The 16581-nt window shown below is 43.2% G+C and overlaps 4 protein-coding genes across 4 annotated transcripts; 2 read left to right on the top strand and 2 right to left on the bottom strand.

The window, feature by feature from the left end:
* The first annotated feature begins 3242 nt into the window (after positions 1-3242).
* Positions 3243-7823, top strand: LOC6562929 (tubulin glycylase 3A). The gene is made up of 3 exons (XM_043214392.1): positions 3243-4614; positions 5660-6172; positions 6664-7823. The coding sequence occupies exons 1-3, from the start codon at positions 3243-3245 to the stop codon at positions 7821-7823; spliced, it is 3045 nt and encodes a 1014-aa protein (XP_043070327.1).
* Positions 7824-8401: 578 nt separating this feature from the next.
* On the bottom strand, positions 8402-11277 carry LOC6561631 (tubulin glycylase 3B). The gene is made up of 4 exons (XM_001987988.3): positions 10023-11277; positions 8883-9700; positions 8708-8813; positions 8402-8573 (listed from the first exon to the last, which is right to left on the bottom strand). Exons 1-3 carry the CDS (start codon positions 11269-11271, stop codon positions 8718-8720), a joined length of 2163 nt encoding a protein of 720 aa, XP_001988024.1. The 5' UTR covers positions 11272-11277; the 3' UTR covers positions 8402-8573; positions 8708-8717.
* A 204-nt stretch (positions 11278-11481) lies between these two features.
* On the bottom strand, positions 11482-12516 carry LOC6561630 (metallo-beta-lactamase domain-containing protein 1). Its single transcript, XM_001987987.2, has one exon. It carries the CDS (start codon positions 12356-12358, stop codon positions 11705-11707), a length of 654 nt encoding a protein of 217 aa, XP_001988023.2. The 5' UTR covers positions 12359-12516; the 3' UTR covers positions 11482-11704.
* Positions 12517-13182: 666 nt separating this feature from the next.
* On the top strand, positions 13183-16558 carry LOC6562320. Its single transcript, XM_001987986.2, has 5 exons — positions 13183-15118; positions 15187-15466; positions 15525-15799; positions 15856-16051; positions 16119-16558. Exons 1-5 carry the CDS (start codon positions 13303-13305, stop codon positions 16324-16326), a joined length of 2775 nt encoding a protein of 924 aa, XP_001988022.1. The 5' UTR covers positions 13183-13302; the 3' UTR covers positions 16327-16558.
* The last annotated feature ends 23 nt before the right edge of the window (positions 16559-16581 follow it).

A 16581-nucleotide genomic window follows, 5' to 3' on the forward strand; every position in this document is an offset into this window, starting at 1 on the left:
TAATTAAATTAAATTTAATTTAAATTAAGACACTTACGAATATGGATTCGAAGTTAATAAACAAAAGTACTTACTTTCTAATACGATTGTTGCGCATGATGGGATGAAATAATTTGTAAAATTAGGTTGTCGTTTTCTAAAAAGAACCGTAGAAATTGGAATAGCTAAGCTTATCTCTAATAAATATAAATAATATATTATTATTAAATTTCGATAATTTTGTGTAATTAATGTTTCAGTTTGGAATAGCAAAGATTATATCCATTAAAACAATGTGTGTTTTTTATTTGATTCGAGGTTGTGTTAAGTGAACTACTTACATTTTGAACTACTTATAATTAGAGAAGTATAAACTGAAAATTAACATTTTTACCACAGAAAATCCACTCTCAAAATATACCTTGCGAATGGATAAAATATAAATAAGAATTCGAACAATTAAAAGTCGCAAACTTTGGCGTAATTTAAAGTTTTGTCCCATAAATCTAAATTTAAATGTAAACGATTACAAGTTGTCAGCTGCTATGTCTTTTAAAACTGTTTTCCTAGGGCAATCCATACCACTTTCAGATGTATAGCTTTCGCTGCTTAACTGCAAACACCCCTGACCCCAATACACAACTTTTAAACAAATTCCGTCCCAGCTATGATTCACATTATCCGAGCGATAAAATAAGCGCAAGAACTATTTTTAAGCTGATTTTATTACCTCAGCGATTGGAGCGAAATTAATTACTGTCCCACTTACAACAACAAGAAACAAGTATCTTCTTCTTCTTCTTCTGTTTCTTCTGCTTCCTCAACTGTTACGAAAAGCAAAATACGAAGCAATTTTTAAGACAATATAAACAAAATAGACTGAAGCACAAAGATTTGCACAAACTTCGCAAAACAGCACGCAAGGTTGAGCTTTGCCCTGACGTATGTAGGTGTTGCCGTGTGGATTTGATGCCACCACCCACACAACCGCCAACCCACCTGTCATAGCAAAAGTCGCAACTCGTGTAGAAACCGCCGCAGAATTAAGTTTGCGGCAGAGACGTCCTTGAACCAAATAACGGTTAGCATTAAAAGACAAAGCCAAGGGAAGGTATCCGGTACTCACCTGTAATCGCCTGACATACAGCTACTGCTCCGCCCCCGGCCTGATTTACCCCATCGACTCCTTTGCGGTAACAGTTAACTTGATTATTTTACAAATAATTGAAAAGGCTGCCAAGCGCCATTGTACAAATTGCACAAGTAGACAACTAGACCCTGCTCTGAAAAGAACCTACTACCACTAACAATTCCCTTTAAACCACTATACCCCACTCCGGTGCCCGCATAGACGTTGCCGTTTCCGGTACGTGGCTCTCACGCTCCAGCGAGTATTCATATGAGCCAAGTCTGACGGCAGCAACGGCGTTGACGTCGTCACCAACGCCAAAGCAGAGACGACTGTGACGACAACACCAGTACCAACACCAGCACCAAAACCAACACCAAACAACCAGCAACGTATAGAGACAACAACAGCAACAACAAAAGCTGAACACAAGTATTGCGCATAAAATGTCAGGACACGACGGAGATTCACATTTTCAATGTGGGCACAGCAAAAACACTTTAAATGTGCTCTCCCTGGCTTAAAATAATATAAAACCCAAAAATACTCTGTGTGTTTTCTTTGCTTGTCAAAATTTCTGTTTCTAAGAATTTGGTTCTCTACACTTTGTCTCCTAATCAACTTAAAACTTTAGGATTAATTCTAACTAAATTTGATTCTTTTCATATCCCACTCAACTCAACTCAACTTAAAACCTTAGGATTCATAGAAAAATAAAAATGCGACAGCTATTTTCTAAATGCCTTCAGACCCACGTTGCCGCTTGAAGTATTTTGTATTAATTGAATTAAAATTGTGTTTTTATTCAAACAAATGATATGGATTTGCAGTGTAAGTAACCGCAATAATTTATATCACATTAACAATAAAACTCCTATATCACCTAAGCCCATCGCTTTTATCCTCTATAATTATTTATTATTATATATATTATTATAATTTCTTTAAAATAATTTTATGTAATTCCGATAATATTTATGGCTATCTCCAAAATTTCAAGTAAATATGCTCAAAAACGTAGCTTATTATACACTATCTTCTTACCTACTACTTATCTTAAATTTGTTAATTTGTATTTTGTTCTTATCGTGTCATAAATTTTCGTAACGTTTATTATGATTTGCTGAGATCATTTTTGTAGCCCAACTAGATATACTCTGCTTTCTTCTGACTTTAATTGATGGTTTTCTTTTATTAGTGGCCTTTTAAATTATATTTTACATAAATCAAAAAAAATTTAAGTGTAACTTGCCTAGTCCTTTTATTTTGAACTTATTATTTTTAATTTAAAAAATTATATTTATTAATTTGAAAATGTATTTATAAAATTTTAACTCCTAAAATGTATTGAGTGCATTTAGTCTAGATTAAATAATCAAATAAATAAATGTAGAGAAAGCTTGTTGGAGTAGAATAAATTAACTTTAAATTTAATATGAATTTAATATGAAAAATTAAAAAAAAAAATCATTTTCAATTAAATATTCCTTAATTCGTTTTTTTACTATCCATATTTTTTTCCATTAGCTTTTATGAGCTACCCTAAATCATTTTTGAAGACAGATTTCTTGCATTAAATCTGAAAAGTGTCCTCTTTCGAATGATCTATGCAACTTTGAAATTACTTTATATTCTGTAATATTCCTTAACTTGGTAAATATATATTCTATTTATTAAAAACTGAATGTGATAAATTTAACAAATTATAAAAACATTTTCCACATAAGCTATGCCAAGGTCAATAAGGAGTTGCTTTGGCTCTCCGGAAAACCGATGCAAACCTTAACTGAAGTCGACCTAACCCAATGTAAGTTTGCACGTGCCTCGAATGGCTATGTTGCGACTCCGAGCTGCCGTTGCATAGGAGAGGCGCAAGCTTGTAGCTATTAATAGAGTCGTTTGAGCCGAAACTGAAGTTATGAACTTAACTGGCTCAATGGTTGCCAAGCAGCCCCCATATGGGCCCGCCCGTAGTCAAAATTAACAGTACACACACACACACACACACACACCCATACATACACAGAGAAAGACAACTTACAACCTAGTGGCCCAGTCAGGCAGTTAGTTAGTTAGTCAGTCACTGAGCTTCGGAGTGGCGAAATCGTGTTTGATTTTTGGTCTGGTAAAAAATATGCACGAGCTGCTCCAGAAACCAACGCGTCCAAACAGCGAGCCACAAGGTGTCAGCAAGGAACAACAGAAGCAGAAGCAGCAGCAGCAGCAGCACCACCACAAATGCTCGAGTGCCACGTTGTGCAACACACGGACGCCAGTGATAGCAGTGGTGCCACTGCCGCTGCCACCGCCACCAACACCAGCCACGCCCCCAAGCATAGCTGTGCATAGCACAGTGCCCAGCATACAATTAACACCAGCACCGATAACAAAGCCAGCTGACAACAATAACAGCAACAACAACAAGGAAAACACCTGTCCCGTCCGAGTGCCACAGGGTGCTCCAAACAATTATGTGGCACGTCGCACCTGGATTACCACGGACCGCATGAATGAGCTGAGGCGCAAGGCACAGGAAGCGGCCAAACAGAATAAGATCTTCACCATTCGCGGCTGTTTCCACTCGGTACGCAATGCGCTCCTCGCCCGCGGCTGGGTGGAGAAACTGGACATGCATCGCAAGGTGCTGCCCATGGGCCAAATGACCTACGAGGATCTGACACAGCGTCTGCCCAAGCGCAAAGCGGGCGAAACGCGTCGGCAATATGTGTTGAAGTGTGAAAGAAATATCATGTCTAGATTTCTGGAGCACATGCCCGTGGACTTCTTGTGGACGAATCGCAAGGAGAAATGTGATTATATCGATCAGGCCAAGAATCCCGGCATGACCATCAATAAATTCCATAGAGCACCGTTTACCTCCAAGGAGGGTCTGTGCAGCCAGCTGCGTGATTTCCATTGGTTCTTCGAGGAGGGTATGGCCGAGATGTATTTCCCGCGCTGCTACAACGTCTGGAGTCCCGAGGAGCTCGGTGAATTTGTGGATAACTTTAAGCTCACGGCCTGTGTGGCCTATTTGCGTGCCATGCTGTGCAAGTATCATAAACAGGGCTGCGATGCCGTCTTCTCGCCCAGCGGCAAGATACCCTATTCCTCGATAGACTTTGCCTACAAGCGACTGGTTGACTACATCGATAGCTGCCAGCACAATGACATCGACTACGAGGATCCGCCCAGAATTTGGGAGCACGACTGGGATGCCTTCCTCTATCAGCATCAGCAGCTGGTCAACGAGGATGCACGCATCCAGCATGATGGCCAGCGTACGCTGGACCACATGGTCAAGAGCTGCATTACGCTGGTGGAGAAGATGAAAACCCATTGGCCCCAGTACAGCCTGGATGGCTATCAGAACTTGTGGATTGTCAAGCCAGCGAATAAGTGTCGGGGTCGTGGCATCCTCCTCATGGATAATCTCAAAAAAATCTTGGGCGTCGTGAATCCATCAATAGCATCAAAGAGTCGCTATGTGGTGCAAAAGTATATTGGTGAGTGTTCGCAAAAGGGATTGGATGGGTATTTGTCATATGGTATGAATGTGTCAACTTTATTCATATCATTTTTAAACATAAAGATAGCCCGGTTACTTATGCAAACCAAAATCATTTTCTATTCTCAATCTCATCATCAAAAAAAGTAAAAAGAAAATCGTGTGCTTAACATAGTTCTATATATGTTTCAGGTCTGGAATAAAAGCATTATAGACAAACACACAAAAAGTAGGTCATAAATCGAGGCTTGGCAATTGGGCGTAGCCCTACCAAGTTTGCCACCCACAACTGCAGGCACGCACATCACCCGTCGTCTCACAAATACATACATATGTAAATGTATATTAACATATGTATATATATACATATATATATATTTATGTATGCTACTTATATGTGCTTTGAAATGTGTGTGCAAATTATAAAAGTGCAGCTACTGGTTGTTATTTTTGATGGCATCTTTTTGGAGTTGGATTCAGAATTTATTTTATAGGTTTGGCTTGTCAATAACAAAATATTTTGATGCAACAGGTTTACGGCAGTAAGGATTGGAAAGTTAGGCAATTTGAAGGGAAGAGTAGAAAATGGAGAACATTGCGTGTAGCACTAAAAGTGGAGACAGTGGATAAAGGTGAGCGGAGAGAAGAGAATACAAATTGCAGAGAAGTTAGTGAATGGTAGAATAATAGTAGAGAATAAGGAGTAAAGTACTATAAGCACTTGAGGACTTAGGACTATGAAAACTAAGACTAAACCTAAAGACAAAATAAAAGAGAAAGAGAAAATAAAAGCGAGCATTTATTCACTTATACAGTAAATATTATTTATTTATTTATATTTTTAATTTATACTGCTTCATAACATGATTGTTTTATTGATATTACCTACAATAATTATTGGGAAATACCCAAATAACTCTCGTGTATTGTATTTAATTATAAATTAAATTATATAGTCTGGAAATTGTAGAGAGAAATATATCTCTAACTGAATTGGTTAAGAACTTATTAATCTACCAATGATTTGAAAACTTGCCTTTCAGAACGACCCCTAATTGTCTTCCAAACGAAGTTCGATATCCGCCAATGGTTCCTGATAACGAACACACAACCGCTGGTGGTGTGGTTCTATCGGGAGAGCTATCTGCGCTTCAGCTCGCAGGAGTACAGTTTGAGCAACCATCACGAGTCAGTGCATCTGACGAACCATGCGATACAGAAGAAGTATACGAATGGGAAGCGGGACAAGAGGCTGCCCAGCGAGAACATGTGGGACTGTTACTCCTTCCAAGCCTATCTGCGTCAAATTGGCAAATCGAACATGTGGCTGGAGCGCATTTATCCGGGCATGCGTAAGGCTATTGTGGGCACCATGTTGGCATCCCAGGAGAATATGGATCGCCGGCCAAACACCTTTGAGCTCTTCGGTGCGGACTTTATGATATGCGAGAACTTCTATCCGTGGCTCATTGAAATCAACTCCAGTCCCGATCTGGGCGCCACGACAAGCGTAACGGCTCGCATGTGCCCCAAGTGCCTGGAGGATGTCGTCAAGGGTAAGTGTTGACTGTCAACAGCACACTAAACCATTTTCGATTTCAACAATTCGAATAATTGCAAAAATGATACCATTATCAAATTTCAATTAAAAATAAGAAAACCAGAAAACTATCTCAGCCAAGCTGTCAATTACCCTTGCTGACCACAAGACACCTCTAGACTTAAGAGATCGATCGACTGCTTCTATAAAAGATATATGATATGCAACCCAATCCACTATTAATTCGTACATCAATCATTTTCTGATAGTAATAATTCATCAGAGAGTTTTATTTATGTCAAAGAAATGGCTACAGAGACAAGCTTTAATATTATATATAAAAAATATGTTTGACCATTATTAGATCATACAAGAATATTATTTAATCTGAATATTTAGCCACAAAAGTGTGGCCAAAGAATTTCCTAAACTTTAAGTAATTTTTCTGAGTGTAGTAGTTGCTCGTGGTTTGATATATGATACATTAACTATTCTCTCTTTTTGCAGTGGTAATTGATCGACGCTTGGACCCCAAATCGGATATGGGTAACTTTGAACTGGCCTATCGTCAGGTGGTGCCACCGACGCCCGCCTATATGGGCCTGAATCTGTTCGTCAAGGGCAAGCAGCTGCTGCACAAGGCGAATCATCATGGCCACTATTACTATCAGCAGCAGCGCAAGGAGCGCAGTCTGGCCACCAGCAGCGTCTATCGTCAGAGGTCGGCCATTGTGCCCACAACGACCATATCGCGCATACATCGCGCCATGCCCACCTTTAATGCCACCGAGTACATGGAGAAGTACATGGTGGAGCCACTGAGCAGCAGTCGCAGCAGCATCAGCAGCACACAACACCAGCAGCCAACAGCAACAGCCGCAGCAACAACAACAACAACAACAGTAGCTACACTTAAATCGCCAACAGTTGTCACGGCGCCCACTTCTCCCTGCCCCCCGTATTTGCTGAAGCAGGCGGGTCGCTCCATAACCCAACTCCTCACTGCCACTCACAAGCGGAACACGACAATGGGCAATGGGGGAGAGGCAGCAGCCAGTGCTGCTCTGCCACCGAAGCGACAGCGAAGTTGTGGGCCGCGTTTCGGTGTCAATCAAGTGGAAACGACAGAGAAGAAATTCAAGATACTCATCAAGAATTATGCCAACAATGGTGCTGAGAATCTAGTCGAGAAGCAGGACCCACTGCCCACGGCACCGGCAACAGCGCCAGTTATCAGTGAACGCAAGTGGCGCAGTCTGCGCAATATAACCACCACCACGAACACCACCACGACGAACAGCAGCAGCAGCAGCAGCGTGACACCAGCAGTTGCCTCGATGAGCTGCTCCCGAGCCCGGGCAGCGCTGAACGGCACACTGCTCGATGCTGGTGGGCGGAACACTTGCTCGCGTCGCTTTGCACGCACCAAATCCGAGATCGAGAGCTCGGCCAGCATGCATGCGATTGGACGCACCTTTGGCCGCAAGTCGAATGGTCCACGGCTTCCCATTAGCATCTCGGTACAGGCGCTGCACCGTGGCGAGCCCATTCTCGCTGCCATGAAGCAGGCCACCAGCGAGCTGCAGCTCACCCAGACGCCACTAATCAGTCCACGCAATAAGCTGACCACAAACTGCACGTTGACTGTGCCACTGCCCACTTGTTAAAGAGAAAACACACACAGAAACCACCCACTCAACCATTTAACCACCACCCACAACTGCCATTGCAAATGGTGCACGAACAACACCATTTTAAAAACATTATTTCCAAATAATATATGTGCAAATACCTTGCAAATCCTAAGTTTTATGAGCTCAATTAGAAACTGTTTTTAAATCAATTAATATAATGAAATATGAAATTTCTCCTGATAATATTAAATTCAAAACATTCCAATTGCCTTCCGTTTTGGTATTCTATTTGTTTTGCTAGCTTATTAAATAATACTAATCCTTCCTAGACATCTTACTCCTCTAGTTTAATTTTGAATAAAAATATTTATATATTTATGAAAATAATTGCGCGAATATATTTGCTGCGATTATTAATGTAAACTATTAAACTGCATTTGGAAACTCTACGTGTTCAATTCATAATTATTATTAGATATATTTTACAATTTCATTTTATTGAAATTTGCAAAAACTCAAAAATCAAAACGAATTTGAACGATGAGCTCAACAAAGACATGAAAAATATTTTAAATGCAATGTTTAAAGAAATGAAAACCAGTCAATTTAAATTCGTGTTTTTGTTAGTTTCTTTTTTTATTCAATTGTAAAGCGTATGACGTAACATGAATATCTGAAGTCTCTCTATATATAACTATTCTTGTTAAACTAACTATTTTCTTGTTAAAGTCCAGTTAAAGGCCTGCTGATTGTGGGCGATGTCTTCGATCGAGATATATTTATCTGAAAGCAGCTCAATAAATTAATGAATTGTATGTTATCAGTCGATTGTTAACAGTTGTTTAAATTGTTGGGTAGGATGGATGGAGTAGTAAATAAATTGTTAATTAATAATCCAATGTATAATAATCGCTTACCTGTTAGTCATTATTTGGGTGCTGTATATTGCAGTGCTAAATTCTCTCTCGTCTTTGAGTTTAATCCCACTTTGCCGTCCAAATTCCAGCTCGCTCTGGACAACTTCTGTGGATAATAATAAAAACAAAAATTTGTATTTATAAAATACAATCAAAATTATTTGGGATTATTTACCGGGCTGCCCACTTTGCCGACGATTAGCTTGGTGGTTTGGGGCGTTGTAACCGTTTTGCTTTTATCTTTGCCAAGCTTGCGACTTGTCGTCGCCCTCACATTGTTGAATATTTTGCGCAGTAGACGCGAACGCGGATTTGGCCGAGCTTTGGGCAGAGTTTCGCAGAGTTTCATTTGGGTGCCATTTAGCTCGAGGGGTCGTGTGCCATTCAATTCCTTGTTCACGTTGTGATTCACTTGGAAAGCGCGCTCGAATAGGCCCGTTGTGGCCAAGGGATTCCTCGGCACATCCAATACGACACGTATGCAATCCTTTAGCACTAGCGGACATATTCGTGCCGTCACCTCCGTCGAGGCTGATAAATCCGGTGTGGAATTGATTTCAATTAGTATGGGATTGTAACGCTCATCCAGCATAAAATCACAGCCATATAGCTCGAATGCATTCGGCACCAGTTCCGTCTCGTCCAGGCTGGCCAACACCACAGCCACCAGATTCTGTTTGATGCCATTGTAGATTTTAGTCCAGGTATTGTCAGGAGCGCCCACTTGACGCAAATGGCCCTTGAACTGTTCCAGCGACCACATGTTGTGCTTGGGCAAGCGCGAATCTCGATTCAATTTATTCTTGTAGCGCTTCTGCACCGAATTGTTCGTCAAGTGGATGGACTCCCGCAGATCATCCAATGTGAACTCCTGCGAGCTGAAGCGCAAATAGCAATCACGATATGTCCAAATTGTTACCTGGCTATCGCTAATCGTGAGCAGCATATATTGACGAATATCAAATTTGGTGCGGTAAATAAGATATGGACGTTCTGGAAATAAATAATAAAAATAGAGCATACAATTAGGCGCTTGTGTTGAGAAAGACTTCTCCGACCCCATCAAATATATATTTATATTCCTGTGCTGCATCGCTAGCCAAAAAGATATAGAAAGATGAGATTTCGTAGTCTTTTTTTCTCGTTTTAAAATTTATTTTATGAATCTGCAATGGAAACTCTCCCAATATGTGTATTCGCTCTCTCTTCATGGAAACTCTCCTAAAGGATTGTTTTTAAAAATTTCTCGAATCGCTCTCTCACTCTCTCTGCCTCTGTCTCTCTCTCTCTCTCTCACTTTCTTTGTGCTACTCACCAATATACTTTTGAACAATGTATTTCCGATTCTGGTTGTTGGACGTCCATTGCAGGATGTCGTCCAGAGAGCTGCGCATAACGATGCCAATGCCTCGGGACTGATAGCCCGGCTTGAGTATCCACAGATTGCGTGATCCATCCCAGCGATAGTCGAGACGCAGTGCCTCAATTTGATCCAGATATTGAGCGGAGAGGCGGGCATATTCCGTCATCACCTTCTCGCTGACTTTGAATTTGGCATGGCTATGGAGCACCTTGGACGACTGACCCATAAACGATTGATTCTCGATCATTTCCGTTGGCATTTTGGTGCGTGCATCATCCAGAGAGTAATGCTCCTTCTGTCTGATCATCGTTTTGACCTTGTTGAGGGCAAACTCAAGCGTAAAGCTCAACACCTCGCCATGTTCCGGGTCGGCCATCTCAGCCGGACGGTGCTCCTTAACGTAACGGAGCAGCGAGCGCGCCTGTGTCTGATGGTAATCCTCGATGAATGCCGCTCGGTCCTCCATGCTGTTGGGGCCCAAGCGATAGAAACGCGGATAGCTCATGCCGCAGACACCGTCCTCGCGAAACCAGCGCTCCTGCTCCGCACAGCCGACGAGACCCACCTTGGTGGAGAAGTCCAAAAAGTGGCTGCGCCGGACACGATTGCGATATGGTTTGACCTCGCTGAAAAGGTCACGTTGCGCCTTGCTCTGCCAGATGAAAAACGATGGAAAGTTATTGATCATTTTGGATAGGACAACTGCTTCATAGTCATTGCCGCGACGCGCATGCTCCAGCAGCGCCTCCTCGGACATGGTCTGCAGCTTGGCATGCCGCCCCGCCGGCAGCTTCTCCAACCAGCCGCGGCGCACCAAGGCGCGCCTGACCGTGTGATAGTTGCCAAACACTGTGAATATCTTTCGATTGCGATAGGCGTCGATAACACGCGTTCGATAAGTACTGCGCAACTGTCGCCTGTGCGCATCCGGCGCCAGCGTCAGTGTGGACAGTGGCTGCGAAGAAATGCGACTCTGCGTAGTACTGATATTATTGATGTTGCCCGTTTGGAGCTGCTGCTGCGAAAGGAGGCTGCTAAATGGACTGTTGCCGTTGCTGCCAATATTCTTTGGCAGCGAACATTGTCGGCACAGGGTGATCAGCTCTGCGTCCAGATTCTGTATCAGCGATTGTATCCTTGTGACGGGATTATAGTAACGGTTACGCTGTGTATTATATGCACTCGACGAAGCCTGACTCATTTTGGAAAACAAAAAAAGCTTCGACTTTGTTTCTCTTTTATTTCGATCGTTTCGTATCCTTGAGCTTTTGCGCGTCTGCTGTTGATTACAACTTCTGTTTTCGTTGTTGTTGTTGTTTTTGCTTTTGTTACTATTATTGTGGTTGTTGTTGTTGCAATAAACGAGAAATTTTGAAGCAGTAGCCAAACCTTTTTTTCTAATAGTATCACATTTAAATTGGCAATAATATCTTTATTGATTCCTGAAACATTGCTTCATCGCTTAAACAGTAAAATTTGAGACCAAAAAAAAAAAAACTTCTTACGAAACGGATTGCAAGACGAAATTTGAATTGAATACAATTGAATACAAAGCGCCTATCAATATTAATGGCTATATCATAGCTTGCTTAAAACACACGCACACACTAAATCAATCAATGCTGTCAACCTTGTTAATCCCCCAGTTTCACATAGTTTTCAATTTTACTCCGCAATTCGGCATCCAACGCAAAAATCGGACCATGTCCGGGCACAATGTGTCCGCATAGCTGTGACATCCTCTGCCTCTCATCCGCCTGTCTCTTCTCATCCTCGCTGCCTGCCATTTTCCAAATCTTCGCATCGTCAATATCCTCACGCCGCTCAAACAGATCACCACAAATGCCAACAGTGCCGCCTAACTGCGTATTGTGCACAATCACAGAGACACAGTCCAGCGTGTGGCCGGGTGTCTCCTCGAGCAGCACCTCGCCATGCGTATCCAGTGCGCTGGGATGCTCAAAGTACAGATCCCGCTTGGAGGCACACGAGCCGACAATGTGCAGACGCGCCTTCTGGAACAGATAGTTGCACCCAGTGTGATCTGTGTGGGCGTGTGTGCAGACAACCACATTAATATCATTCACTTCCAGGCCCTGAGCAGCCAGCAGCGATTTCAAGTGCTCTCCATCCCAGGCGGTCAGGGTGTCCACGATTATATTGGTGCCATCGCGACAGCGGATCAATGTACAACTGCAATTGGCCCGCATGGCTGTGGGGTCGCTGGCATCCTTGTAGGAGTAGCCCACCTGGAGGGCGATCACCTGATTGTGCGCCAGTGACATCATTAATTTTGATTTCACAATTGTGGGCTACATTCAAAAATGTTGACTTCTTTGTTTTCGGGCAGCGAATACAAATTCGAAAGACGACTCCCAGCTGATTCAGGGCTGCAATATGTATGTATACTCTAAACCAGGCCCCTGCGTAAAAGCTACACACAAATTCATTGCGTTGAAAGCTCTCAAAAGGTGCACAGTGGAATGTGAGCAAGGCAAAATGTGTGCATAAATAAATAAATAATAGATTATGAATTTGAGCCGCAATTTTGCATGACGTCCACTTCTTTCAAAATGAAAAAGCTAAAAGCAGTCGGTAGACTCATTTTTTCAATTTTAGTTAGCTATTGGCATCAATATATTGTTAAGTGAATCCAAATGCGATTGCGATTTACTGTAGTTTGGCTTTTGGGCCCACAGTAAACGTCATTTGAGTATTTGGAACCGAAAGCTCTTGCGTGTTTGATAAAACTCACGCATGCGGATTTTGGCAGTATTTGTTATATGCTCAGTGCAACGATTGTTGCGCACTTTTATTGTGCTCGCAACAACTAGTTGAGCTTACAGAATGCATTAGCTACAAGGGACATTGGCCTTTCACATTCTGAAAACATTGTAATAAGTTAAGTTATATGCCGAAGAAAGAATACCCAATTATATATTATTACAAATAAAAGCTATGTTAAATATTGGAACGCGCCAAAAATAAACCAGAGCCATTAGGAGCCATGAACACTAATTCCAAGTTCATGAACCGAACACAGGCTGGAAGCACCCTGTCACGCTCAGCTGTTGCTTTGCGCTCAGCTGTCTTCCCATTCATGAGCCAAACCGAACACGAGTTGGCAGCACCCTCTTGCGCTCACCTGTTTGGTCTTCGCGTTCAGTTTTTAAAAAGTCGCTAATTGTTTATTATTTAACAACTTTTGTCTATTGAAGTTGCCCTGGTGGACATGTATCTAAACTGCTTGCCACGCACACCATGCAAATACATGCAATATTTACTGCAGACACGTCAATTGCAGCTGCTGCGCCGTCACGTAAAAATAGGCGCCAAGCCGCCCATTAAAGAAGCAGTTCCTCGGCCGATGAGGAGCAGACAGCAGCAACTATTTAAACTCAATCAGAGTGTGTTACGTTCCTATAGTAGCGACCAGAGCTCAGCTGAGCAGCAACAACAGATAGTCAGCTCCATGGGCGAGCTGGACGGCTGTGAGGCCATCAAATTGGAGGATGAGCTCAGTTTGCGAATTGGTTCAGCAACAAGTGTCCAGGAGTTGTTCGAGTTAATGGAACAGGAGCAGTTCGATCCAGCACATCAAGTTCAGTGCATTTCAGTGCTGTGGACCCACTATCAGCAAGGCCTAACGTCAGACATGCAGAAGGAAGCGTTGACGCGGCGACTTCAAAAGGAGCTGCTGCCCACTTTGTCGCCGCACATCGAGCATATGGATGTGAACGAGTTGAGCTGCTCCTATTTGTATCTGCGTAAAATGCATGTGCCCAACAGTAATGCCAAGGTGGAGCAATTACTCTCACGTGCTCTGAAAATGGTTGATGAAGATGTGGAGCTGGTGCCGTTGCCGGCGCTCTCTCGTCTGCTGGTGGCCATCAATATCGAGCGCGATTTCTTTACGCCGCTCGTGTGCCGCAATTTCGTGCCACATCTGGAGCGGCATGTGGCCAACTGCGACAGTGAACAGGAGGCGCGTCTGCTCTCCACATGCCTCTTTCAACTGAATCCACTAATTGATGCCCAATTACTGGATGTGTACAAGCAGCGGATACAGGAGCTGCTCCAATGCGGCACTTTAGGCAGCACAACGCCAAAGGCACTGGTTAAGCTGCTGCACATGCTCAATTTGCCCAAATGGTCGCATCTCAATACGGCGCTGATCAGGCAACTGATGTTGGCCCTCAGCAGCTGCCTGCCCCAACTGGAGCCCAGCGATTTGAGGAGCGTTTGTCGCACCTTTCTGCATCATCAGGAGCCGGCGTCTCTCGTCCAGCCACTAAAGATCGCCACGGAAGCGCTGCTGGAACGAGAACACACACCGGATTCACTTTCCTGTGCGGTGCCGTTTGCGGCACTGCAGCAGCGGGATGCGTACATGCAACAATTTCGTACGCTGCTCCAGTCCAAGTCTGCCTGGCAGCTGCCCAATGCGAGTGGACATTTCTTTAGCGTGCTGCGATCTCTGAAGGTAGCCGATTTGCGCTATTGCAATGTTTATTGGTCGGCTGTGATTAAGGAATTGGATGCCACCGTCAAGGAGCAGTCGCATCTGCGCTTTCTGCGCCATTGCCAGCGCTACATGAACTTCAACAACAATCTGGGCGGCACGTATCGTCATCAGCTGCTGGAGCGCCGACTCAGTCGTATCTGTATGGAGACCATCGAGCTGGATGTCGCCGGCCGATTGCCATCCAAGTTTGCACGCCTCGCTGCGTTTGTCATGGCCTACGGTCAAACACCGTTCGACTGGAAGAAGTTTCCCAATATGCTGCTTAGTAAAATGCTCGCCATGGCGCCACAATTTGACATCCAGGATTGCTTCCAGCTGAGTCGCGGCATGCAGATCGCCAGCGAGCTGCGCTTTCGCCAGCATGTGCCGCATCTGCTGGCCATGCAACTGTCCACAATGGACAGCATACTGATCTCGTGTGCCGAGAGGCATCTCAACAGCAGCAGCACCAGCGACGAGCAGCAGCAGCCCCTCAACGCCAGCGATCTAAGCCTCATTGTGCGCACGCTAAGTCATCGGAAAAGTGAGTTTGAATTATTTTTGTTATTATTTTTATCATTAATTTTTGGAATATTTGTGAAATCTTTGCAGCACTGAAAAACACGCAGGCTTATAGCCAGGCGCTGGCGCATTATAAAAGTCTGCAATGCAAGGATCTCAACTCTCGAGTTGTGCGCGATATGGCATATAATTTCAATGCGTCGCATTTCTTTGTGCCGGAACTGTTGGAGTCGATGTTCGACTATGTGGCACAGCAGCATGAACACATCACCGGCGACACCGTCGAGAAGGTGCTAACCTGTGCCTACAATCTGGGCTATACTCCAGCATCGCTGGAGCCATTGGACTATGCAGCTTCAGTGCTACTCCGGTAGGTCCACTTATTGCCCACGAATACAGTGCCCATTTTAAGTGATATTCTCTCACAGTGACTTTGATCATATGAGCGGGTTATCTTTGGTGCAGTCGTGCCTGGCGCTGTGCTTCTATAAGACCATTCCGGAGGAGCTAATCAATCAGGTGTTCTGCGTCAAGTTTATACAACGCATCGAGGATGAGATACAAATCTGCTACTCTAAGGCAACCTATCCCGGCCTGGTGCTGAATCGTGTGATGCAGCTGAATCGCACCGTTTGCCTCGATATGCCTGAGACGAATGTGCCCTGGTTCCAGCAGAACTACGTGGAAGCGCAGCTCAGCAAGAGTAGGATCATTTTTTATTATGATTATATATTATTGTTAACCAGCATTTTATTGTAGAACCCCATTTGGCCACCGCTTTCAGCACAGATGTGAAACTTTTGCTGCAGGACCTGCTCAAGGATGAGAACTACTTTCGCTGCAATCACACAACGCCATATGGCTATAATATTGACTTTGTGATACACTTTGATAAGGATAAGAAACCGATGCCAGCACCGCCAGTGGAGGCCACCATGCTGGATCGCATAACCAAGTACACATTTGTAGTGATATTAAATAAAGAATATTTCGAAATTTAATATTATTAACTCTATTTTCAGGGTAGCCATTTTGCTGCTGAAGCTGGACTCATTTTGTGAGAACGATTTGACTGCGCTGCGTGGACCCGAATCGCTAAAGATCAAGCATCTGGAAATGATGGGCTACAAGGTGCTGCACATCAACGAGCATGACTGGAACTCCAAGTATCTGCAAGCGCCGGGCGCAAAAGCCAACTACTTGAAATGTCTGCTGCAAATATCACACTAGTCTTCCAGAAATTAATTTAACTTGTTCTTAGATGTAAGTTCAATTTAAAGTGAAGTTGTTGAATTTGTTAGTAAGTTAGTAAATATATATCTATCTATGTACATATGACTAGTCAGATACAGCCTACGAGCAACTTGACTGCACAATAATTTGCTGAGTTTTAACAGATAAAATACTTCTTATGATTTGAATGAAATGTACATAAGTAATGTAAATATATTCACAAATACGAATGAATGCAAATAATCACTGTGC

This window comes from Drosophila grimshawi, unplaced genomic scaffold, assembly GCF_018153295.1.
Source record: "Drosophila grimshawi isolate 15287-2541.00 unplaced genomic scaffold, ASM1815329v1 contig_1377, whole genome shotgun sequence".
NCBI classification, from domain to species: domain Eukaryota; kingdom Metazoa; phylum Arthropoda; class Insecta; order Diptera; family Drosophilidae; genus Drosophila; species Drosophila grimshawi.

What these genes read in the sequence shown, in the direction of transcription:
- LOC6562929 (XM_043214392.1), top strand. Translation starts at nt 3,243, where the DNA reads ATGCACGAGCTGCTCCAGAAACCAACGCGTCCAAACAGCGAGCCACAA. An exon ending in TGTGGTGCAAAAGTATATTG is followed by an intron (nt 4,615 to 5,659) that starts GTGAGTGTTCGC and finishes CTTGCCTTTCAG; the next exon opens with AACGACCCCTAATTGTCTTC. An exon ending in CCTGGAGGATGTCGTCAAGG is followed by an intron (nt 6,173 to 6,663) that starts GTAAGTGTTGAC and finishes CTCTTTTTGCAG; the next exon opens with TGGTAATTGATCGACGCTTG.
- LOC6561631 (XM_001987988.3), bottom strand. Translation starts at nt 11,271, where the DNA reads ATGAGTCAGGCTTCGTCGAGTGCATATAATACACAGCGTAACCGTTAC. An exon ending in CATTGTTCAAAAGTATATTG is followed by an intron (nt 9,701 to 10,022) that starts GTGAGTAGCACA and finishes ATTTATTTCCAG; the next exon opens with AACGTCCATATCTTATTTAC. An exon ending in TCGGCAAAGTGGGCAGCCCG is followed by an intron (nt 8,814 to 8,882) that starts GTAAATAATCCC and finishes TATTATCCACAG; the next exon opens with AAGTTGTCCAGAGCGAGCTG.
- LOC6561630 (XM_001987987.2), bottom strand. Translation starts at nt 12,358, where the DNA reads ATGATGTCACTGGCGCACAATCAGGTGATCGCCCTCCAGGTGGGCTAC.
- LOC6562320 (XM_001987986.2), top strand. Translation starts at nt 13,303, where the DNA reads ATGTATCTAAACTGCTTGCCACGCACACCATGCAAATACATGCAATAT. An exon ending in GCAGCTTCAGTGCTACTCCG is followed by an intron (nt 15,467 to 15,524) that starts GTAGGTCCACTT and finishes ATTCTCTCACAG; the next exon opens with TGACTTTGATCATATGAGCG. An exon ending in ATGCTGGATCGCATAACCAA is followed by an intron (nt 16,052 to 16,118) that starts GTACACATTTGT and finishes CTCTATTTTCAG; the next exon opens with GGTAGCCATTTTGCTGCTGA.